At 59.8% G+C, this 21,878-nt stretch overlaps 10 protein-coding genes across 10 annotated transcripts; 6 read left to right on the top strand and 4 right to left on the bottom strand.

Moving 5' to 3' along the window:
• Nucleotides 1–308: 308 nt before the first annotated feature.
• Nucleotides 309–3,129, top strand: BKCO1_2100068 (glycoside hydrolase family 18 protein; the record flags this gene model as incomplete). The annotated part of the gene is made up of 6 exons (XM_020272725.1): nt 309–356; nt 417–517; nt 570–1,314; nt 1,382–1,799; nt 2,642–2,785; nt 2,846–3,129. The coding sequence occupies 6 exons, from the start codon at nt 309–311 to the stop codon at nt 3,127–3,129; spliced, it is 1,740 nt and encodes a 579-aa protein (XP_020131007.1).
• Nucleotides 3,130–3,541: 412 nt separating this feature from the next.
• On the top strand, nt 3,542–4,848 carry BKCO1_2100067 (uncharacterized protein; the record flags this gene model as incomplete). The annotated part of the gene is made up of 3 exons (XM_020272724.1): nt 3,542–3,662; nt 3,715–4,458; nt 4,589–4,848. The coding sequence occupies 3 exons, from the start codon at nt 3,542–3,544 to the stop codon at nt 4,846–4,848; spliced, it is 1,125 nt and encodes a 374-aa protein (XP_020131006.1).
• An 867-nt stretch (nt 4,849–5,715) lies between these two features.
• On the bottom strand, nt 5,716–6,559 carry BKCO1_2100066 (mitochondrial protein; the record flags this gene model as incomplete). The annotated part of the gene is made up of 2 exons (XM_020272723.1): nt 5,716–6,477; nt 6,533–6,559. The coding sequence occupies 2 exons, from the start codon at nt 6,557–6,559 to the stop codon at nt 5,716–5,718; spliced, it is 789 nt and encodes a 262-aa protein (XP_020131005.1).
• A 226-nt stretch (nt 6,560–6,785) lies between these two features.
• On the top strand, nt 6,786–9,143 carry BKCO1_2100065 (mitochondrial intermediate peptidase; the record flags this gene model as incomplete). Its single annotated transcript, XM_020272722.1, has 1 exon — nt 6,786–9,143. One exon carries the CDS (start codon nt 6,786–6,788, stop codon nt 9,141–9,143), a length of 2,358 nt encoding a protein of 785 aa, XP_020131004.1.
• Nucleotides 9,144–9,513: 370 nt separating this feature from the next.
• On the bottom strand, nt 9,514–11,392 carry BKCO1_2100064 (cytochrome p450; the record flags this gene model as incomplete). Its single annotated transcript, XM_020272721.1, has 5 exons — nt 9,514–9,956; nt 10,046–10,744; nt 10,813–10,912; nt 10,967–11,083; nt 11,150–11,392. 5 exons carry the CDS (start codon nt 11,390–11,392, stop codon nt 9,514–9,516), a joined length of 1,602 nt encoding a protein of 533 aa, XP_020131003.1.
• Nucleotides 11,393–11,933: 541 nt separating this feature from the next.
• On the bottom strand, nt 11,934–13,570 carry BKCO1_2100063 (major facilitator superfamily transporter; the record flags this gene model as incomplete). Its single annotated transcript, XM_020272720.1, has 3 exons — nt 11,934–12,486; nt 12,547–13,364; nt 13,418–13,570. The coding sequence occupies 3 exons, from the start codon at nt 13,568–13,570 to the stop codon at nt 11,934–11,936; spliced, it is 1,524 nt and encodes a 507-aa protein (XP_020131002.1).
• Nucleotides 13,571–14,178: 608 nt separating this feature from the next.
• On the top strand, nt 14,179–15,987 carry BKCO1_2100062 (acriflavine sensitivity control protein acr-2; the record flags this gene model as incomplete). Its single annotated transcript, XM_020272719.1, has 3 exons — nt 14,179–14,602; nt 14,662–15,181; nt 15,249–15,987. 3 exons carry the CDS (start codon nt 14,179–14,181, stop codon nt 15,985–15,987), a joined length of 1,683 nt encoding a protein of 560 aa, XP_020131001.1.
• A 355-nt stretch (nt 15,988–16,342) lies between these two features.
• BKCO1_2100061 (ring-14 protein) lies at nt 16,343–17,788 on the bottom strand (the record flags this gene model as incomplete). The annotated part of the gene is made up of 2 exons (XM_020272718.1): nt 16,343–16,776; nt 16,828–17,788. The coding sequence occupies 2 exons, from the start codon at nt 17,786–17,788 to the stop codon at nt 16,343–16,345; spliced, it is 1,395 nt and encodes a 464-aa protein (XP_020131000.1).
• A 586-nt stretch (nt 17,789–18,374) lies between these two features.
• Nucleotides 18,375–20,076, top strand: BKCO1_2100060 (uncharacterized protein; the record flags this gene model as incomplete). The annotated part of the gene is made up of 2 exons (XM_020272717.1): nt 18,375–18,493; nt 18,573–20,076. The coding sequence occupies 2 exons, from the start codon at nt 18,375–18,377 to the stop codon at nt 20,074–20,076; spliced, it is 1,623 nt and encodes a 540-aa protein (XP_020130999.1).
• A 546-nt stretch (nt 20,077–20,622) lies between these two features.
• Nucleotides 20,623–21,826, top strand: BKCO1_2100059 (glucan synthase protein; the record flags this gene model as incomplete). Its single annotated transcript, XM_020272715.1, has 2 exons — nt 20,623–20,820; nt 20,891–21,826. 2 exons carry the CDS (start codon nt 20,623–20,625, stop codon nt 21,824–21,826), a joined length of 1,134 nt encoding a protein of 377 aa, XP_020130932.1.
• Between the last annotated feature and the right edge of the window lie 52 nt (nt 21,827–21,878).

The raw sequence follows: 21,878 nt of genomic DNA, 5'->3' as shown, positions 1-21,878 counted from the left end.
TCGATGCAGCGCTTCGACACCAGCTCTGAGTGGCGCCACAGACTAAGATCATCAGCCGCGCCCCGTTAAACCTGTTTCAGCTTGTGCTCAGCGTTCGCTCGACCGGCTGCTGCGCCACAGCTGTGACGATGCGCTGGACACCGGCCCTCTCCACTGTTGCTGCCACAGCTATCGCCCTCCTTGCCGTTTACATATATTTAACCCCGCCGGGCTCCTTCTCTGCCGCCACACAGCACCTGCTCCACCCTCTTGCTTCTTCTGCATCTGCATTCCTGCCCTACTTCGCATCCAGACCGACGACTTCGACAATGGGTGGCGGTGACGGATATAGGACTGTGGCGTACTTTGTCAACTGGGTTGGTGCAACCCGAAACGATATCAAACACACATCAAAGAACTGACGCAGCTTTTCGCAGGCAATCTACGGCCGTCAGCACAACCCTCAAGATCTCCCGGCCGAGAAATTGACCCATGTACTCTACGCCTTTGCCAACGTGCGGCCGGACACGGGTGAAGTGTATGCAGGTTCTCACCACTCCAAAGAAATGAGAGGCTAACATGGCTCCCAGATACATGACGGACAGCTGGTCCGACATTGAGAAGCACTACCCGAGCGACTCATGGAACGACATCGGCACCAACGTCTACGGCTGCATCAAGCAACTCTACCTGCTCAAGAAGCGCAACCGCAACCTCAAGATCCTCCTCTCCATCGGCGGCTGGACCTACAGCTCCAACTTCGCCGCGCCCGCGTCCACGCCGGCCGGGCGCCAGCGCTTCGCCCAGTCGGCGGTGCAGCTGCTCAAGGACCTCGGGCTCGACGGGCTGGACGTCGACTGGGAGTACCCGCAGGACGACGCGCAGGCGCGCGACCTCAACCTGCTGCTGCAGGAGACGCGGCGCGAGCTCGACGCCTACGCCGGCCAGCTGCGCCGCTCGGGCGCCAACCCCAACGCCCGCTTCCTGCTGTCCATCGCGGCGCCGGCCGGCCCGCAGAACTACGCCAAGCTGCACCTCGGGGCCATGGCGCAGCACCTCGACTTCATCAACCTGATGGCGTACGACTTCGCCGGCTCGTGGGACTCGTGCGCCGGCCACCAGGCCAATCTGTACGCGTGCAACCACAACCCGAACTGCACGCCGTTCAACGCCGAGCAGGCCATCTCGTACTACTGCCAGAATGGCGTCCCGCACGACAAGATGGTGGTCGGGATGCCGCTGTACGGCCGCGCGTTCCAGAATACGGATGGCCCCGGGAAGCCGTACAGTGGGGTGGGCGAGGGGAGCTGGGAGAATGGCGTGTGGGACTTCAAGGTACTGTATCCTTTTCTCTCTTTTTCTTTGGCGCAAGTGTTGGATACTCACACTTTTCGTTTGCTAGGACCTGCCCCGCCCCGGTGCCCACGAGCATTACGATCGGGATGCGGCGGCGACGTACTGCTACGACCCGTCGACGCGGACCATGGTGTCGTACGACACGGTGCAGATGGCGGTGCAGAAGACCGAGTACATCCGCGACAAGGGGCTGGGCGGCGCCATGTGGTGGGAGTCGTCGGCGGACAAGAAGGGCGAGGAAAGCATCATCGGAAACGTGAGTGATGCTCTACGACAGCAACCAAACCGACACCACCACCACAACAGCCACGAAAGTAGTAGTTCAGCGACTGACCATGGATTCTTTTCTCTCAAAAAGGTGGCGAAGAACATGTGCGGATACGATGGCGGCAAGGCCGAGTTCGTCGAGAACAACCTGGCGTATCCGGATAGTAAGTTTGAGAACTTGAGGAAAGGGATGCCGGGTGAGTAACGGCGGCTATTCTTGGGATTATCGCATGATCGGTCTCCTTTTTTCTTGGGTTGGCGTTGGCATCCAAATTGCGTCGGGATACGTATGTAGTCGGCCTTGCTCACTACATATTTCAAATCCCCGGGCAACAGACATGGCGACCTTTGGCCGCGATCGTTTTCCGGTGGTTTTCTTCTGCGGGCCATTCTGGAAGCCTTCCAGATGTCAAAGCAATGACAGTGGTTCTGTAGACATTAGCACATTAGCACACTAGCGCCGCAAATCTCCTCAGAATATGGAAGCATGTGCAGTATACGCACAATCCGAGACCAGTGTGCTGTTCGTCTAGAAATTTGGAAGCACTCAAACAAACGCAATTACTCCGGATAGATGCAACGCTTTCACTGTCTAGTCCCCGGGTAGTGACATGTCGAGCTTGAACTGCTTTGGAGGACGTCCCTCTGTTTTTCTTCGATTGCCGAGTGGAAGTTTGCACATGTATGTATCCGCCTTTGCCTCTGGCTTCACACACAGCCTTGGAAGATGGTCCCTGTGAATCACCCATGACAGAGTGAGCTCCTCTCCAAGATGTGAGTGACAAAGTGAGTGAGTGACAAAGTGAGTGAGTGATGGCACCATCGCCTTCCAACAGTTTCGAGCTCACCTTTGATCACATGCTGCCATGGCAATACCGTCAACTTTCACAGACTGAGTCCACCTACTTAATGGCCTCACTCCCTTCTTCCTTTCCTCTTGAAATAAAAAAACCCCCACCCCGAGTGAGCTTCGCACACGTGCAATCACCATGTAAGCAAACCGCGCATGGGGACAAAGAACATCTAACAACCTGAATAGTCCTCAGGAGATCGCCTACATTCAGGCTCATCAAGATCGGATACGAGTCCGACACAATGGGCGACGTCGGCGAGCTATCCGAAAGCACCGCCAGGCAGCTGGAGCAACTGAGCACCACTCAGCTGCTGACGGAGCGTATTCTTGGTAAGATCTCATCCACGTGTTCTCGCGGGCGCGAGCCAGCCGCTAACGCATCCTGACCAGCCATCGGTCGCAGTCTCGTCGGTAGCAACCGCTGCCTGGACGTCGTCACGTACCGGCTGCCCAACCACGAGCAGCCCAACGACTACATGGCCGAGCTCATCGAGCACTCGGGCCCGCGCGAGGCAATCACCATCCTGCGCGCCCGCTACGACAGGCGCACCAGCGCGCTCTGGCTGCTGCTGGACCGTGCTGAGCGCGAGCTCAACGTCACCATGAGCGAGGCTCGCCACGAGAACGGGGTCCAGGTCATCAACACCTGCCGCCTGGGTCGCAAGGCTTACTAGCTAGCTCCTGCAAAAGTCAAGCGGCCGCACCGTGCGAAGGGTCCAGCGATCCAGAGACGTAGACGGGGTCGGAGAGGGGGATTTTCTTTCTGGATGGAGAAGCGGCATCCGCAAATGCACGTAGTAAAATCCGCCTTCCATGTCCTCGTGTCTCGTGTTCCATGGGTGTGAAAGCCGCCCGGCGCTGCTCGCAGTTGCTTTTCAACAGCCGAGTTCGGTTAGTGGCTGCCAAAAGAAGAAGTGTTGCATGTTGCTCTAGGAGTCTAGGGTCCGGGTCTAACGGTGTAGGCCTAATGAACAGCAGCCTGCCTCGCAGAACTTTTTTTTTTTCCTCCTCCGCTCGCTCCCACCCTCCACACTGCAAGCTACAACCATGGAATGTGTATACCTGGGGGATATGTTGAGGCGCGTTATGCGCTTTCGCGCGCTGCGATATGGACGTCTATCGCCTGCCAACACCACCTCTCGGGCCATCGACGAGACTCGAGAAGCCACGCAGGAGGAAGTCGACACCATGGTCGACACCATCACAGGTTGTCGTTCGGGATATCATCTCTCCATCCCACATACTGACCGTTGTGACAGAGAGCTTGGACGCCATCTTCCATGAATCGTCCACGCAGCATGTTGTCCTCCTGGACGAGTCCACCGCGACGGCTGCAGCCAGCTCCCCTGCCGCCGCCCCAGGCCCAACAAAGCCTACCTACACCGCGACCGTCATCCAACACGGCTACCCGGCCCTGATTCACGTCCCTTACCCATACCCGCACTGTGGCATGACTACCATCTCGACGGTCCCGGCCGTTGACCTCATCATCGTGAAAGACCCCGCTCCAACCCGCCACGCCGCTCTCTTGGTCGTGCTGGAAGCGATAGAACCGATGCTGAAACAGGCTTTTGACCGCTGCTGGGCTGCGACGATGCTAACGAGCGCACCCCAACACCAACAGCGCAAGCGTCAGCGGATGCTGACTCCGCCTGCTCCCCGTGACGACCACCATCGCAACAAGCGCCGCTGTACACGCTCGCATCAAGAAGCGTCCGGTGTTGCTCAAGGTCCCGCTGTGCCTCCGCCGCCGCCGCCGCCGCCTTCGATGATGCCGTCTTCAATGCCGGCTCCTTCTTTTGCCGGGCCGCACGGGCACTGGACAATGTGTGAATCGCCGGGTAGCCACCATCCAGCGGGTAGCCATCACCCAGCGGGTGGCCATCACCCAGCAGGTGGCCATCACCCAGCAGGTGGCCATCACCCAGCGGGTGGCCATCACCCAGCGGGTGGCCACCACCCAGCAGGTGGCCATCACCCAGCAGGTGGCCATCACCCAGCAGGTATCTATCACCCAGCAGGTAGCCACTACCCAGCAGGTGGCCACCACCCAGCGGCCCCTCAGAACAGACACGAAGAGCACCACCTAAAGACGGCCGAATGCCTATCCAGACCGCAGAACTCGTCGAGCAGAGCAGAAGCACCCAACCAGGGCCGCCCACAATCGCGATCCCGACAACTCCGATCCGGACGATGCGGAAAGCAACTGCCGTCCCTCGTGCGCCGCCCGCCGCAAGCCGAGAAGAGATGAATTCGAATCGAACGACGAGGAATCTGATGACTTTGCGAAGTCTACCAAGTTTAAGCCTGACGACATCGGTTACTTCGATCCTCATCTCAAGCTTCGGGATGACGAGGACGAGGATCTGGTTGATCGCAAAGGCAAGCTCTAATAGGACAGCTTACCTCAAGTGAGCGGCGACACCTCCAAGGAGGTACAGGTCTCGACAGCCAGCTCCTTCTTTGATGCCGGCTCCTTCTATACCAGCTCCATCTTTAATGCCGGCTCCTCCTATGCCAGCCCCTTCTTCGATGATGCCACCTCCAGGACCACCGCATTTATTGCGGCAGCAAAGTGACGAAGTCATGTACATACCGCCCCGCAGCACCAGTGGCCAATCACGCCGGTGCGCCTATATTAAGAGATTTATCGGCAGCACACTGCCCTCTGTAAGTCAAGCATCCCGAGTACGCCGCGTAGAGAAGACGTTTGAGAGGATGTACGCTGATTGGTCAAAAGGACCCCGCGTTCGTAGGAAGGGGGAAGGAGTGTTCGGAGAAGCAAGTGGTGCTTCTTAAGTGTTACATCTAGGTTCTGCTGAGTCGAGGGATGCACGAATTCATGTGATCTTCAACCATACCCTGTGCTCTCAATCGTGGAGTTTCCTTGGGTCGTTGACCACTGGGGAAACCAAGTGACTCAAACTCGCTGGTCCATTGGTTGTCGCATGGTGCCCACTTGCCGACCCAGTGAAACAGCTTAGTTCAATCAAGTTGCATTCTTTTGATTCGTCAGTGGGACCACGTTGAAGCACTTGGATTCGCCTGCTCGCAGTGAATGGGAATGTTCCGAGAACTGTATTTACGAAGACTTAGCTGATGGTACACTGTTCTAGAACACCCATGGTCTATGCCAAAATAAAAATTTTCTGCGCGCAACAAATGAAACACTCAATGGATAGCCAGGATGTGTCTGTCTTTGGCTGTCTCTGCCTGTCTCACCGCCACGCCGTCCCCTCGCAAAATGCCGCTTTAGCCGTTTACCTACCTTTCCTCACCCAGTCCTCGACGAATTCCCTCGCATCGCCAATCTTCTCCTCCAGCATGGCGGCCGTCATCTTGCTGTGCGCAATGCCCGTCTGCACGAACCTGGTGGCGCGCTCCTTGGCGCGCAGGTGGTTCTCGGCGATGACGGGGTAGCGCTCCTCGTAGGTCCAGAGCAGGTCGCCGACGTTCCGGGTGGTGAGCGGCAGGATGGCCCACGAGGCGGCGATGCCGACGGCGACGGGCACCGTGGAGCGCAGCAGGATGTTGCGGTTGCGCGTGACGATGCTGCCGGCCATGGCCGAGACGAGCACGTAGATGGCGCCGGGCATGACCTTCTCGCCCGACTCCTTGGGCGGGGCCAGCGACGCGACGGTGCTGGTGAACGAGTTCTCCAGGCGCAGCGCCTCCGTCAGCCCCGCGTTGACCTTGTCCTCGGACTTGGCCGCATAGCCGTGCAGGAACAGGCGGGCCTGGGCGACCTGGGCGGCCAGCCGGTCCGTGTACGTCGGCGTCGACGGCGTGGGAGCCGTCTTGGGCGGGCTGGCGGGCTCGGCGGGCACCGGGGCAAAGTCGTCGTAGATGGGCTTGCGGAGGTCCTGGGCGGAGGTTAGCCGGGCTTGAGGCGAGAGCGAGGCGGACCGCACCCTCTCGAATTGGCTCTGCGATGCGTGGGGAGCCTCGGCGTGGACGTTGCGGATCGGGTAGAGGGAGAGGCCGGCGGCAAGGATTGCGGACGTCGCGGGCACGACGGCGCGCTGGCGGGTGTGAGCAGCGGAACGGTCAATGGAGCGGATGCGCGGTCAAGCTCACCTGCCGGAGGAGCGGTCGGAAGGCCATTAGGGGCTGGGGGTTGGAGGCAATGGGTTGTCGACGGACGGGAAGTTGCACGCGAGGTGTTGAAAGACGGGCGAGGATGTCGCTTTCCAGCACACAAGCCGAGCCCGCGCGCGCGCGTCATCTCTCCGCCCGTCCACCGCGCCGCCGCGCTTCTCCACTCACCTCTCCACCACCACTGCTCGCTCCACCTCTTGCACCCCTCCGACAAGCCGCAAGCCTTGTCACCATGCTGCGGCGCTCCGGGCGACGCGCCTGGACCTGCTCGCAATGCGTGCGCCTGCAGCAGCGGACATACGGCTCCTCCTTCGCCGCGACCGCCGCTGACTTCTCGCCCGCCATCCGCGCCGCGCCCGACGCCGACCACGACGACCGCGTGCTGCGCCGCATCTTTGACTCGCCGCGCTTCTGGAAGGAGTTCTCCAGCCGCTCCAAGGACCAGCTCCAGGGCGCTTCGGCCGGCCTTTTCCAGAACCGCTATCTCACCCGCCCGGAAGGCTTCCAGCACTTCGCCGAGGTCACGCTGCAGAAATGCATGAAGATTGTGGACAAGGTGCTGGCGGCCAGCACCGTCGAGGAGTACAGGACCCTCGCCCGGGACCTCGACCGCCTGAGCGACTTGCTCTGCCGTGTCATTGACCTGTCCGACTTTGTGCGCTCGACCCATCCCGACCCGAAGATCCAGGCCGCTGCAACGCAAGCCTACGCCATCATGTTCGAGTACATGAACCGGCTGAACACGACAACGGGACTGAATGAGCAGCTGAAAAAGGCGGCTTCCATCCCCGACGTCTGGGACTCGTGGGCCGAGGAGGAGCGGGTTGTGGCTACAATCTTGATGAGAGACTTCTCCAAGTCTGCCATTGACCTGCCAGAGGAGACGAGGCATCGCTTTGTCGACCTTTCCAACGACATCACCCACACCGGGAATGACTTTGTCGACGGCATGGCCCCGGAAAAGCCGTCGCTCAAGTTCGACAGCAGCAGGCTGAAAGGCTTGGACCCCAACTTGGCAAAGAGCTTGACTAGGTGGGGCAAGATCACGATGCCCACCGTCGGCGTGCCTGCGTTGATGGCCTTGAGGACTGTCGAGGACCCAGATGTCAGGAGAGAGGTGTACGTGGCGAACCGAACAGCGTCAAAAGCGAACATCTCGAGGCTGGAGGAGATGCTGAAGAAGAGAGCGGAGCTCGCAAGGCTCTCTGGCTATGACACGTTTGGACACATGGCATTAAGTGACAAAATGGCAAGCACCCCGGAAGCTGTGAATCAGTTCCTGGGGGCTTTGGTCGAGGACAACCACGTCCAAGTCAACAACGAACTTCAGGAGCTCCTGGAATTCAAGAAGTCTGACGCGAGGAATGACAACTTCCCCGGTCGTCTGAACGCTTGGGATCGGGACTACTACGCGCAGCAACTGCTCTCATCTCTCCGCACTCGCATTCGGTCCCCCGACTTTCTTTCGTCTTTCTTTTCCCTCGGTACTGTCATTCAAGGACTCTCTCGACTTTTCACAAGGCTCTATGGCATTCGACTAGTCCCTCACGAGACACTGCCTGGGGAGACTTGGAACTCTGATGTTAGGCGGTTGGATGTGATTGATGAGAACGAGGGACACATTGCTGTGGTGTACTGTGATCTTTTCTCCCGTCCCGGCAAGAATCCGAACCCGGCGCATTTCACCCTCCGCTGCTCTCGTCTGATTTCCGGAGATGAAATCGTGGAGGCAGCTCAGACTTCTCATCCCTTTTCCTCGCCCATTGATGCCGCCACGGATGGCATGGCTTCGGCGGTCAACCGTGACGACAAGACGGGCAACTCTTACTACCAGCTTCCCACGATCGCGCTGATCTGCGACTTCGACACTGCTGGGCAGAGCCCGCACAGCGCACGCCCGACGCTCCTCTCGTTCCGCGAAGTGCAGACGCTGTTCCACGAAATGGGCCACGCGGTGCACTCGATCTGCGGGCGCACGCAGCTGCAAAACGTCAGCGGCACGCGGTGCGCGACGGACTTCGCGGAGCTGCCGTCGGTGCTGATGGAGCACTTCGCGGCGGCGCCCGAGGTGCTCGCGCTGTTCGCGCGGCACTTCGAGACGGACGCGCCGCTGCCGTACCGCATGGTCGAGGAGCGCGTGGCCATCGACCGGCGCATGAGCGGCGCCGAGATCGAGGCCCAGATCCTGCTCGCCATGCTCGACCAGGCCTACCACTCGGCCCTGCCGCTCGAGCCCGGCTTCGACAGCACAAAGACGTACCACGACATCTACAACACGCACCAGACGGTCCCGGAGCCGGCGGGCACGGCGTGGCAGGGCTTCTTCGGCCATCTTTTCGGGTACGGCGCGACGTACTACTCGTACCTCTTTGACAGGGCGATTGCCGGCAAGCTCTGGAAGGAGGTCTTCCAGGAGGGGAAGAAGAGCGTCGATAGAGAGGCGGGTGCGCGGTACAGAGAAGAGGTTCTGCGGTGGGGTGGTGGTAGGGACGGGTGGAGGTGCGTCGCCGGCGTTTTGGGACGGGAGGAGCTGGCCGAGGGTGGTGCAGAGGCCATGAAAGAGGTGGGTAGATGGGGTGTTCATGATTAGAGGAGTGCAGTGCTTCTGTAGAGGGGCCTCGTAGAAGCATCGGGGGTTTCCGTCCTTTTAGACGTCTGTATGCTTAGGGAAGGAATGGTTCTCAGTTGAGTGGTAGACGATAGCTGGCTTGTCGTCGTAAAAGAAAAAGGGGGCGGAATCGGTAAATATCGTTTTGATGCCTGGTTGTAGATACTTGTCTATATCCTTCCTACCAGAAGTATGTACCAACTCCGACGATAGCATTTCCTAACCGATCAACTCCTCGTATAAATAACCCAAGATAGTATAGGAAAAACACTCCACTGCGGCTAGTTTCTTCTCGTTCTTCTTCCTCGTCCTCGTCCTCGTCCTCCCCCTCTCCGATTCACACACGACCGCCTCAAAGCGCATCGACGTCAATCTCAGCCACCCTCGGCCTATACTCGACGGCGGCCTTCGCGTCGGGCAGATTCTGGCCGCTCCCGTCGTCGACGGTGCGCGGCCGGTCGGCGCGGCCGCCCTCGAAGCGCCAGTCGTACTTGAGCAGCAGGTGGGCGACGGCGACCTTGATCTCGTTTGAGGCGAAGAAGCGGCCGGGGCAGGCGTGCCGGCCGTGGCCGAAGCCGAGGTGCTCGGCGCTGGTGGTGACGAACTGGTGGCGGTTCTCGCAGCCGGGCTGCGCGCGCAGGCGCAGGAAGCGCGCGCCGTCGAAGGCGCCCGCGGTCGGGCCCCAGCGCTCGGCCGACTGCATGTGCAGCGTGGGCACGGCGGTGGTGGCGCCGGCGGGGATGGTGGTGCCGTCGGAGAGGGTGACGGGCGCGAGGGCGACGCGGTTCATGAAGACTGCGGGCGGTTGGTTGGTTAGTGAGTGGGTTTGGATTATTGACAATGTGATGTTGACGGGAAATGATGGCAGGTCCATAACCACTTACGGGGACTCTGGACGTTGATCCGCTGGCTCTCCTTCATGCAGCTGTCCAGCAGCTTCATCTTGTACAGGCTCGTCTTCTTCCAGCCCTGGTCTTCGCGCAAGACGTCGGCTATCTCGCGGCGCAGCTGCTCGACGCAGGCCGGGTGCGCGACCAGGTCGAACATGAGGTGGGTCAGCGTCAGCGACGTCGTGTGGATGGCGTTGAAGTTGAGCAGCAGCTGCGCCGCCGCAAAGTCCCACGGCCGGCCCCGCGCCACCGCGTCCATCCACTCGAGCGAGTCGGCCGGCTTGGGCGCCGGCTCGCCCGCGGCCTCGAGCTGCGCCCTGCGCGCCCGCCGCGCCCGCAGCTCGGGCTCGATCAGCTGCCCCATCGTCTTCTGGATCGCGCGCACGCGCGCCATCTCGGGCAGCCAGTAGCGCGCAAGCGGGCGCAGCGGCGCGGGCACGCGGTCGAGCGCCATCTTGGCCTTGAAGGCGTCGTGGGTGAAGGCGATGGAGATGTCGACGAGGGCGCGGTTGCGGCAGAGGGGCTCGCCGAGGAAGACTTTGGCCGACATGCGCGCCGCGATTTCCGTCGCCAGCGCGGCGAAGGTGGTTTTGCTCCATTTCTGGCCGTCGTCCGAGGAGCTGGCCGCCGTGGCGGGGAGGAGGTCGGCGCAGATGAGGGCCATTTCCTTGGAGAGGTCGGCGGTTATGTGGCCTGGAGGGAGTCGTCAGTCCTGGCCGTCTTGATTTCTTCCGGCGCCATGTCCGGTCCGTCGAACATACCCAAGGCTTGCGTCAACTTCGTGCGGACCGTCTCCTGCATGATTTCGCCTTGGGTCACGGCGTGGAAAGCCGAGAACTCTGAGTAGCCCACGAAGAAAGTCTGCCGGGGCGTCAGTGGGGGCAACATGGAGCCTTGGAGTGCAGGACGGTTTACCTTCTCCATGAACGCATTGAAACTGAGCCGCTCGTCGTTGCGGATCTCATCGGCATACTTTGGAGGAATGACCAGAATGGCGCCCGAGGGGTTGAACAGTTGGAAAGGGCCGCTGAACTATACAGGGAAGCGGAGGCGTGAGCGACACAAGCTGTTTCTGGCGGGTTCGGTGTTGCATGGTACCTTGTCCAGCCCCTGTCTCAACAGTTGCTTGCTCTGTGTGTACCAGCGCTGCTGCGCGGGCTTGTTCGTCCACTCTCCCGGCTCTCTGCCAACCACGGGGAAGCCGCTCCAGGCTCGGGGGCCGAGAAACCCGGCGATTGCATTGTAGAGAAAGCTGGTGATGATGACGACAGCAACAGCAAGCAACACAGGATACCGTACTCCTGAAGCAAGAATATCCGTCTCGCTACTGTCAAATGTCATGGTGGTGGCGCGTGGAAAAAAGTGGTTAGGGAGATGCAACCGCTAACCACCGCACCCAGCCATAGGCTTATATACATATTCGTTACACGCGTCGATCCAGGACCTCTGGGAATGGGCACTGCAGATAGGAACCGGTTGCGAGCTGCTTCTCGGATTACAAAGAGGTGGTGTCGTATTCGCACATGGCCTGCATTAGGAAATCCGAACTGTTCGGATTACTGCACGGCCAGCTCGGCTAGAGCCAATGCCTCAGCGGAAGCGCAGGAGATTGGCCTGCACATACTTTGTGCAAAATAGCGAGTAGCTTTCGAGTTCTGAGTTTGACTAAGGATTTAACAACGAGACTGGTCTGCACGGTTAAACAATACCACGCTGATCCGTCACTTCAACGAATCAGGGATCTGCCACGTCCGATGCTCGTGCACAATTAAGCTCACCCTCTCAGCTATGATTGGAGTGCGCATTAAGCATTGCACTGTAGGAAGCGTATTGGAGACGATTTTCGGTGGCGCAGCAAACGGACATAAACGGAAACAAAAGGTCACAACTGATCCTCCGCCTCCAACCGCGCTCTCTCCTCATGCGTGAGTTCCCCCTTTGCTCTCCCCATCTTCACGAACAGGAACGCAAAACACGCAACGCCGGAGCACGCAACGCCGAACCAGAAGGCCACCTTGTAGCTTCCCTTGCGACCCAACCGCGCGGTGCTTCTCACGGCCAGATCGGCGACGCCGAGGAAGAAGCCAATGCCGAGGAACAGGGTGGTGTTGATCAGGGCGCCGGCGAGCCCTTGGCGGTGGCGCGGCATGCTGGTGGTGATGAAGACGTTGGTGACGGAGAAGGTAACGTCGACGCCGAGCGTGGCGCACACCATGGCCGGGAACACCCACGCCCAGTAGTCGGGGCTGTCGGGCATCATGGCGAAAAGCAGGCAGCAGACCGTCTGGACCGCCGCCGCGAGCACTATCAGCACCTTGCCCGGCAGCAGGTGCATGACCAGCCCGCCGACCGTGGACAGTATGAGGCCGCCCCCGGCCATGGGCGCGAACCATGCCGTGGTCTGGAGCGTCCCGATCCCGAGGACGAGCTCGATGCTGCGGGTGTGGTCAGTGTTCTGTACGGTTCAAGGGAATTGGACTGGGGGTTTCACTCACTAGAAACTGGCGTAGAAAAGGTAGACGCCGTAGACGCCGTACGAGAAGAACAAGCCAATGACAGGAGGCTTGATAGACTTTGGTTTGAACATGTCAAATGGGAGCAAAGGTTGGTCGGCAACCCAGCCCTCGACGTAGAAGGCGGCAAGGAGACACAGCACGCCAACAACGAAGGTGACAATGATGTACGGATTAGCCCAGCCATGGCCGGCATGGGAGCTGTCAGTGATTGCGAAGACCACCAAAAGGAGGCCGGGCACAATCGTGACGAGACCCCACCAATCCATCTTGATGGTCGTGCTCTTGCCATTAGGGCGGTCTTCGGGGACGGAGAAGACTGATATCACGATGACGGTTGCGAGAAAGATGGTGCCGAAGTAGAAGTACCAGCCCCAGCTGAGCAGCTCTCCACTGACCCCACCGAAGAAGATGCCGGTGAAGAATCCGATGGGGGCGAAGGCACCGTAGAGACTGAAGATGATGTTCTTTCGAGGCCCGGGTCTGTAGACGGTGCCGAGCAGCATGATTCCAGCCGGCAAGAAAGCAGCCGGACCAAGGCCACTCAGAGCGCGGCAGACGATGAGCATCATGTAGTTCTGGCTGAACCCGGCAACCAGAGACCAGATTGCGCACCACACCAGCCCGCAGACGAACAACATGCGCGCTCCGAATATATCCGCTAGTCGACCGCATGGTAGGATGAAGGAGCCAGCGACGAGGGAGAAGACGCTGGCAGGCCAGCTCTGAGCGGCGGTGGGGATATCGAGTGATGTTGTCAAGGCAGGCAGGATGATTTGGAATCCGCTGACGAAGTACTCCTGTGTCCTGTGAGCAATCGGCTCCTGGAGGAGATGAAGTGAAAGAAGCCTACCGCCATGAACATGGAAGCCAGCAGCGAGAAGCAGAAGCAGCATTCGGCAGCCTTGGTCGAGAAGACGGCCGGCCTTTGTCTTCCGAGCTTTTCGACGTCGACCGCAGCAGGCTCGAGAATGCCGACGGCATTGGGGGAGGTTTGGACTGCCATGACTTTGTCCGTGGGTGCAGATACATTCTCGAACCGCGCAGCTGTTTTACCAAAAGGAGTGACACGTGCTGGAAGGTGACAGCGAGAATATGCTCATCCTCTATGGCCAACTCCATTGCTGGGTCTGGGTGGAGGCTTGGCTGCCAGATGCGGCATCACTTCAACGACGCAGCCGCAATACATTTCACTGGACAGGGTCGATCTCGGCTTGCCAAAGGCTGCGGCGGAGCTTTTGACGGGATTTCGGCTGCCATGATTTGGTCGTCGACAGGCAGCGGTGTTGCAGAGGGGACTGCTCTGGAGCGGGTGGGCGCTAAACCCAAACAGGCAGCCAAGGCGCAGTGGCCTCGCGGGTTGGATTCGCCAACTCCTTCCATCACAATCTCCTCCCCTCTCCGCCCAGGGACCCCACCGCACGCCGGCCCGGATAATACTGTGTAACCACTCTCATCACACGTCTGGCGGCTAGCCTGCAAAGCCAAGGCGATCTGCTGCTGCGTTCTCCGGATTCCACGCTGCCGGCCCCAATTGTTTCTTTTTTCCTTCTGCCCGGCGCCGCCGAAGCTGCAGCCTACTTTTCTTCTTATCAAGCAGCTCGCACGGACCGGATGTCGTCCGGCCAGGACGAGCCACCCTCGAAGCCCTGCCACAACTGCCGCCGCCGCAGACTCAAGTGTGACCGCGCTCTTCCGGGATGCCGCAAATGCTCCAAGACGGGCCAGGAATGTCTCGGCTACGGCAAGCTGTTCCTGTGGGACCAGGGCGTGGCCAGCCGCGGCAAGATGATGGGCAAGACCATCCCAGTCCAGTCCCCCAAGTCGCCGCCCGCAGAGGCCGTGCATGCCGTGTCTGGTGCAAGCCTTATAGGGCACGACGACAGCATGCCGCCCGGCCAGGAAATGGTGTTGAGAAGTAGCAATGCGTGCATGGAGCCGGCGTCGTCGTGGTGGATAGCAGCACCGCCTCAGCGCCCTCTAATAGATCCCATCTTCCAAGACCTGGGCCACTCGTCCCGGCTCTATCTCTCTCACTGTATGTCAGAGTCTCCGGGTCTTCCGTCGAGTGGAGCGGTTCTGACGCAGCGTCTCTAGTCGCCGACGAGTTCTGCAAGTCTCTCGTGACATACGACATGCCCAACCTGAACCCCTTCCGCGACCTCATCCCGCTGACCAGAGAGCACGCCGTCCTGCTGCACATGGCCATCGCCAACTCGGCCGTGCACATGGCCAACCGCTACGCCATGGAGACCCAGAGCGCCGCCGTGGCCGCCCAGTCGCTGAAGGGCATCGCCCCGGGTCAGGTCAGCGCCATCCACTCGCAGCCGCTGCACGAACTCAGCGGCCAGGCCGCCCGCTTCTACCACGACGCCCTGGTCGCGAAACAGAAGGCGCTGCGGCTCCTGCGCCACGCACTGCAGCACGTCGACACGGGCAACCGGGACGTCCTCCTCGCCGCCATCCACCTCTTCGCCAACTTCGAGCTCATCACCTCGGGCAAGGGCGATTGCATCGTCCACGTCGAGGGCGCCAGGCGGCTGATCGAATGCTTCGGCTCCGAAAGCTCGCCGATGATGGGCAAGCTACGCGACTACGTCGTTTCCGATTGCCTAACGTAAGTCCCGACCTTCTCTTTCGTGTCTCCGGAGGCGGTGGCGGCGGCGAGCTGATTCCAAGCTTAGCTTCTACATCCTCGGCTCCATGGTGGCGTCCTCCCGCTCTCGAGCGAACGCGAACCGGCGCTTCCAGTACGTGCTCCCGCTGCTGGAACGCGCAGAGTCCAACAGCTACCTATCATGCCCGTCGGTGCTGCTGCAGATCATGCTCTCAGCCTCGTACCTGAACCGCGGCTCCGCAACCGATCAAGCCTCCTCTTCGTCTTCCTTCTCCCTAGCCGCAGAAGCCGCGTCCCTCCTCCAACGCGCCCGCGCCGTCGACGTGCACGTCTGGGCGCAGCAGGTCCAAGGCATCTCGTCCCAGCACGCCGACGACTTCGCGTCGCGCGTGCACGTGGCGTCGGCGCACAAGTCGGCCATCTGCCTGTACATCCACCGCGCGGTGCAGCCGGCGGCAGACCTGCTCGACGACGGCCAGGTCGAGGTCCTCGTCGCCGACATCCTGCACCACCTCGCGCAGATGGACGGCGGCGACAACCTCATCAAGGGCACCGCGTGGCCCACCTTCGTCGCCGGCGCCGAGAGCGAGGACCCCGAGCGGAGGGCATGGGTTGCCGAGCGGATGGTCATGTTGTGGCGCATCATGCTGTGGGGGTATTTGCCTACTGCGCTGGAGACGCTGCAGGTTATCTGGAAGACGGACGACGTTGTGTGTGAAATTGATGGGGTGGCGGCGGCGGCGGCGGCGAAGGAGGGATGGTTGCAGAAGCTGAAGAGGCTGGGGATTGAGTGGATGATTGTCTGAATATGCGGCAAGGCTTGTCATGAAGGGAAAGTGAAGGAAATGTCTGATGATTTTTTTTTTTGAAAACAGGATGACGGGGCGTTTTTTTTTCATAACATAGAAAGATAGATAGAGAGAGCATACCCCCCACAATTTGTCATATAGATGCGATATCATTGCAAGAGCTCAGGCACTAGATAGAAGAAACCCAACAAATTCAAAGCGAAGTAACAAGATCATAAGAAAGGTTGTATAGCTTGGGTATCATGCTCCGACTTCTGCCCGAATGAGTCCGCTTGGTGTCAGCAGAGAGTTGTCTCTACGAGTGCAGGTCGACTTACTCTTAAGATTAACAAGTGCGCAGGATGCTGACCTTCTACATGACAAGACACTTGTCGTTGTACGTCTCACCGTATTGGTCCACACCTGCCGCCCTCACGTTTTCCTTTTGCTTGACTTTCACCTCGCCCGGGAAGTATTCGAGCAGAAATGCGGCCAGAGCAGGGTCCAGGTTCCCGCTGTCTGCCTCCATGACCACCTCTCCCCGGCACAACGGGCAGTACTTTTCCCTCGCCCTCTGCAGGACGACCAAGCAACGGATACAGAAGATGTGCTGGCAGCGCAGGCGCACCGGACGGTACGAAATGCTGAAGCAGACGGGGCAGAGATAGTCGTCCAGCTGAGGAACTATTGGCAGTAGCTCGGTAGAGACTTGGTAGCAGATGGCTTTCGCAATGTCTCGCGGCATGCTCTGCTGCAGGGCTGCCGGGAACGTGGATCTCACGGCGAGCGCCGTGCGCTTGTCGAACTCTGCAGCCTGTCAGAAAGCGAGACGAGAATGATATCTCCAATAGCGCTCACTCTTGAGGATCTTCTGCATTGCAAGGTCGTTGAGTTCCTGGAACCTGAGGTTTTGGAGGATTGTCATGTTCAATTGCAGGAACTGGGCTAGAGCGACGCTACTCGCTTTCTTCTTGAAGGTTGACGTGACATGCTGCCGGTGGAGTTCATCGGAGAACGTCTGCAGAAGTTCCTGCGCCTTCACGGAGCCATGCTTGCCGTGATCGAGTTCGGCGGTTGAAAAGAAGATGCTCGATTCCAGGTAGAGCTCGAATATCTTGCGCCATTTGGCCATGTCCGTCTTTGAGGCTGATTTCCGATTTGGCTCCGTCACCTTCGTCACAACCAGTCCCAGCGCCATCACCTCCTTACTCAACCTTTCTTGCTCTTGAGCCTGCAAAGCGGCCAACCCGGACAACTCGCTCTGGAGGATACTGAAAAACTCGAGGTCCGAGGTCAGGGAAAGCTCCACCATGCGGTGAGGGCAAGTGTCCCACCGCGGTCCATCGGAATCGCTGGTACCATCCGACGAGGTTCCCCGTGAAGACGCTTCCGAGTTCGGCTCCGCTGCTGGCGGCGAGACATGGGCACGCGACACGCTCGACTGAGAGAGCTGTTGGGAGACGGCCAACTGCTGGAGATAGTCTCTGGTCAGAGGGGACAGGTGGGCATCCAACGGTTCCCCAGTCTCGTCATCCACGGCAATGAACAGCTTGGGCTGGAAAGAGACGGGAGGGCCTGCATCTCGGAGCGAAGACTGCGGGTTGGACAGGAGGTACTCGGCAAGCCTTTTGTCCCTCTCTCGCTCTGCCGTCGCCAGCAGCTGGCCCAGCGTTGTTGCGTCAAGTCCCAGGCTGGCGAGCTCGCGTTCCACTCTCTTGATGCATTTTTTGAGTTGGCGGTAGGAGATGGCCGAGGCGACCCAGTGGGCGGGAAAGCCGTCATGCTGGAGGTGGGCCTGAAAAACGTGGCCGAACTTCATCGCTGGTAAGCTAGCCCACGGCCACAGCGGTAGCGCTCCTCAGAGCGCGTCTGATGGGCGGGTAGGCATCGTCGGGCGTGATGATGAGTTGAAACCTTCGACACATGGCTTGCAAGATTGGCTGCGTGTGGCGCGGTGCAGTCGGCGACATGGCAGTGGGCGGTTGGGGCAGCTGCAAGCATCCGAACGACTCATGCAGTGTGCCTGAGCAAGCGCTTCATGACTCGGTCGGCCATTTCTGCTACTGCACACAAACATCGAGATTACGCTCGTTTCTAGCCCTGAGAGCATTGCATTTGGACAAGACCAGATGTTCTGGCATTTTTCCGGCTGGAATCTCGAGCGTGCGAGTAAGCTATGATTCAATGTGACACGGCATGGCGTGGGTAGGTGGCGCGGATGACTTAATCCAGGCACCGCCGCCTACCGAGCATGACTTCACACACTCCGCTCAGCCCGCCGTTGCAACCCCACGTACTGTCTCTTTTCTTTTTCTGGCGGCGCTTCCTTTTTTCCTTTCCCACGGTCCAACAGCATATCGACGCGCTTCATCCCGCTCAAGCCTGAAACAACGTAGCATTCGACCATGGGGTCCGGCCAGAGCTCCGCAAACGGCGGCGGGGCGTCGCAGCAAGCCGCAAATGCCGCCATGAAGACGAGCTACTACGAGCTGCTGAGCGTTGAGCGCCAGGCCACCGAGGACGAGTACGCAAAGCAGCACCCCGCCGCGCCCTTTGCGCGCCCCCTCCGCCACACCTCTCCGCTAACGTCGCCCTCGACGCAGGATCAAGAAAGCCTACCGCCGCAAAGCACTCGAGCTGCACCCGGACCGCAACCACGGCAACGAAGAATGGGCAACCGAGATGTTCGCCGAGGTGCAGTCGGCGTACGAGGTGCTTTCGGACCCGCAAGAACGCGCCTGGTACGACTCGCACGAGTCGGCCATCCTCAGCGGCGCCGACCCGGCTGACGCCCACTTCGAGCACGACGTCAAAGTCACCACCGCCGACGACCTCACCCGCATGCTGCGCCGCTTCAACAGCCGCGTCGAGTACTCGGACGAGCCCGCCGGCTTCTTCGGCTTCCTGCGCGACACCTTCGACACCCTGGCCAAGGAGGAGGCCGTGGCCGCCATCTGGGACGGCCTGGACGCCCCCGAGTACCCCACCTTTGGCCGCAGCGACTCGTCGTACGAGGACGTCGTGCGCCAGTTCTATGCCGTGTGGATGAGCTTCTCCACCCGCAAGTCGTTCGCCTGGAAGGACATCTACCGCTACTCGGACGCCCCCGACCGCCGCACGAGGCGCTACATGGAGAAGGAGAATGCCCGCCTGCGCGACGAGGGCGTGCGCGAGTTCAACGACGCTGTGCGCCAGCTGGTCGCTTTCGTGCGGAAGCGGGACCCCCGTTGGGCGCCCAATACCCAGACCGAGGCCGAGAGGCAGAAGGCTCTGAAGGAGATGCGTGACGCCCAGGCCGCGCGCGCCAGGGCCGAACGCGAGGCCTTGATGCACGAGGAGGTGCCCGAGTGGACGAGGGCCCGGGACCCCGAGGAATCCGAGGAGAGCGAGGAAGAGGAAATAGTGGAGGAGCATTTCGAGTGCGTGGCTTGCAACAAGACTTTCAAGAGCGAAAACCAGTGGCAGGCGCACGAGAAGAGTAAGAAGCATCAGAAGGCGGTATATGCACTGCAGAAGAAGATGCGGAAGGAAAACAAAAACCTCAATTTGGACGACGAGGTGCCCAGCAGCGGTGTGGAGACACCCGATGCTGTTGAAGAAGAAACCATTGAAGAAAAAGAAGACGAAGCAGAAGCAGAGGAAACGACTCAAGCAATGCGGAACGTTGATCTAGGAGGTGAAGACGCATCCGAGGAAGAGAAACCGTCTGCGAACAACAATAAACCAAACCCATCCGGATCTGAGGAAGACGAAGAGGACGATGACTATGTTCCACGGTCGAAACTAGAGTCTAGGCTGGCAGGGGATGCCGATTCAGACGAGGGAGATGAAGACCCGAAGTTGAAGCTTGGCCTGGAATCAGACGACGAAAAACCGGTTGCAGCGGCCGCACCAAAGAAGGGAAAGGCGGCACAAAAACGAGCAAAGAAAGCAGCAAAACAGGCCGTTGCAGACGAGGAAGAGCTGAAGCACAAGTGTGCCGTATGTCAAACTGGATTCGCGTCCAAGACAAGGCTGTTCCAACATATCAAGGACCATGGGCATGCCGCTCCTGTCACTCAGACGAAGGGAGCCGGTGGCGGTGGAAAGAAGAAGGGGAAAAGATAGCGAAGGCTAGACATAAGATATAAAAGTAAAGCCAGTAATTCAATGTAGCATAGCGTAGGCGTTTGGATGGTAAGTAGACTGTCTATACCCAGTATCTGCGGCAGAGTGTTTGTTCATATAACGCTTAGGCTAAATACAAGCAAACGGGGATGCTTACCGACGTGCCGATCAGTTCCTTTATGCATTTCCCATCCAGATTTCCCATGTGATGCCACTGGATACACCGCATATGCTCTCACCATGCCATAGGGTGATCATGGCGCAATCGCCAGCAACAGATATGGAGGATTCAGGATCATGGATGCCTCACGCCTTACCGCTTTTGGCGAGGCTGCCTGGCTGCCGCCTACCCTAACAGCTGCCCCACCATCTCTCACCCCCGATTCAGTAGTACTTAAGACCACCTGATTCCGCGACGGAGAGACGCGTCTGCAGACTCAACACGCGTCAAATCCTTAGCAACCGCCGTCTTCTCGAGGAACATTGAGCTACTTGCTGTCTTTTGTATCAACCATCGTACACTCTGGACTTGACGTAACCTTGAAAATGCCCCGCGCAAAGGGAGTCCCGACACCAAGGCGCAAAGCGGAAGTCCCGACACCAAAGCGCAAAGCGGAATTCCAAGAACGGGAGTATTCCAAACGGCCGCGTCGCACGCCAGTCTCCTACGCGGACCCAGAGAATTCCGACGACAGCGCATTCTACGAGACGGACGAGGACGGAGAAGGCGTCACGGCACGAAAGGTACACCAAATCTGCCTCACATCATTCTCGTCCACACCCGTGAGATTAATCTTATATCCCTTTGCCGCAGGCGCAACGACCCAAGCCATCCCGGCCGCTGCCCAAGCACAAAATCTTCCCCTTCCTCTCCCTCCCCCGCGAGCTCCGCGACCTCATCTACGACTACGCACTCGGCTGCCCGACCATCGTCACCACCACCATCTCGCCTGTCAACCACGACCCCAACGCCGACCCCGAGCAGTCCACGACGACGACGACCACCGCCTTCAGCAACATCATCCGCCTGCAAGAAGTCACCGTCGGCTTCCGCAAATCCACGAGGCGCATGGGTCACTTCTCGCAGAGCCTCCTAAGAACCGGCGACGACGGCGCCACCACCACCACCTCCTCCACCACCAACACCGTCGCCAGCTGGCCGGCCCTCAACAACGCCAACAACAACGCCGCCAACAACGACAACGGCGATCGCCCCACCCTCGTGCGGCGACGCACGTACGCGCCCGCGCCGCTGGCGCTGGGCCTGCTGGGCGTGAGCCGGCAGGTGCACTCGGAGGCGGCGCGGGTGCTGTACGGGGGGCGGACGCGGCTGCAGTTCGGCGACTCGATGGCGCTGCAGGCGTTCGTGGCGCGGCTGTCGCGCGGGACGCGGGCGCTGGTGCGCGACGTGCGGCTGATGCGGTGGCAGCACGCGCGCAGCGCGTGCCGCGCCTTCGACCGCACCGTGTTCGAGCTGCTGGCCGAGGGCGTGACGGGGCTGGCGGCGTTGCGGGTGCCCAAGCGGCGGTATTCGTCGCTGGATGGCAAGTGGGAGGCGAGGAGGGTTTGTCGGCACGGGTGGCGGTGGTTGGAGGCCATGGCGGGGGAGAGGGAGGACGGGTTCGAGGGCGTGTTGAACGTCTTGTTGGCGGGGGTGGATGATTGGGGGGATGGATGGAGGGCCGGGGAGGAGAAGCGGGAAATGTATGTGAAGGAGTTCAAGGCTTTGATGAAGGTGCAAGCTGAATGAGGTGGGCAATCTGAAAGGGCATAGGGCCCGGGGTCGTGTTCTTCTTCTTTCC

Source organism: Diplodia corticola (assembly GCF_001883845.1).
Source record: "Diplodia corticola strain CBS 112549 chromosome Unknown scaffold21, whole genome shotgun sequence".
Taxonomy (NCBI): Eukaryota; Fungi; Ascomycota; class Dothideomycetes; order Botryosphaeriales; family Botryosphaeriaceae; genus Diplodia; species Diplodia corticola.
The sequence above is the reverse complement of the archived record's forward strand: the minus strand, read 5'-3'. Positions and strand labels throughout refer to the sequence as shown.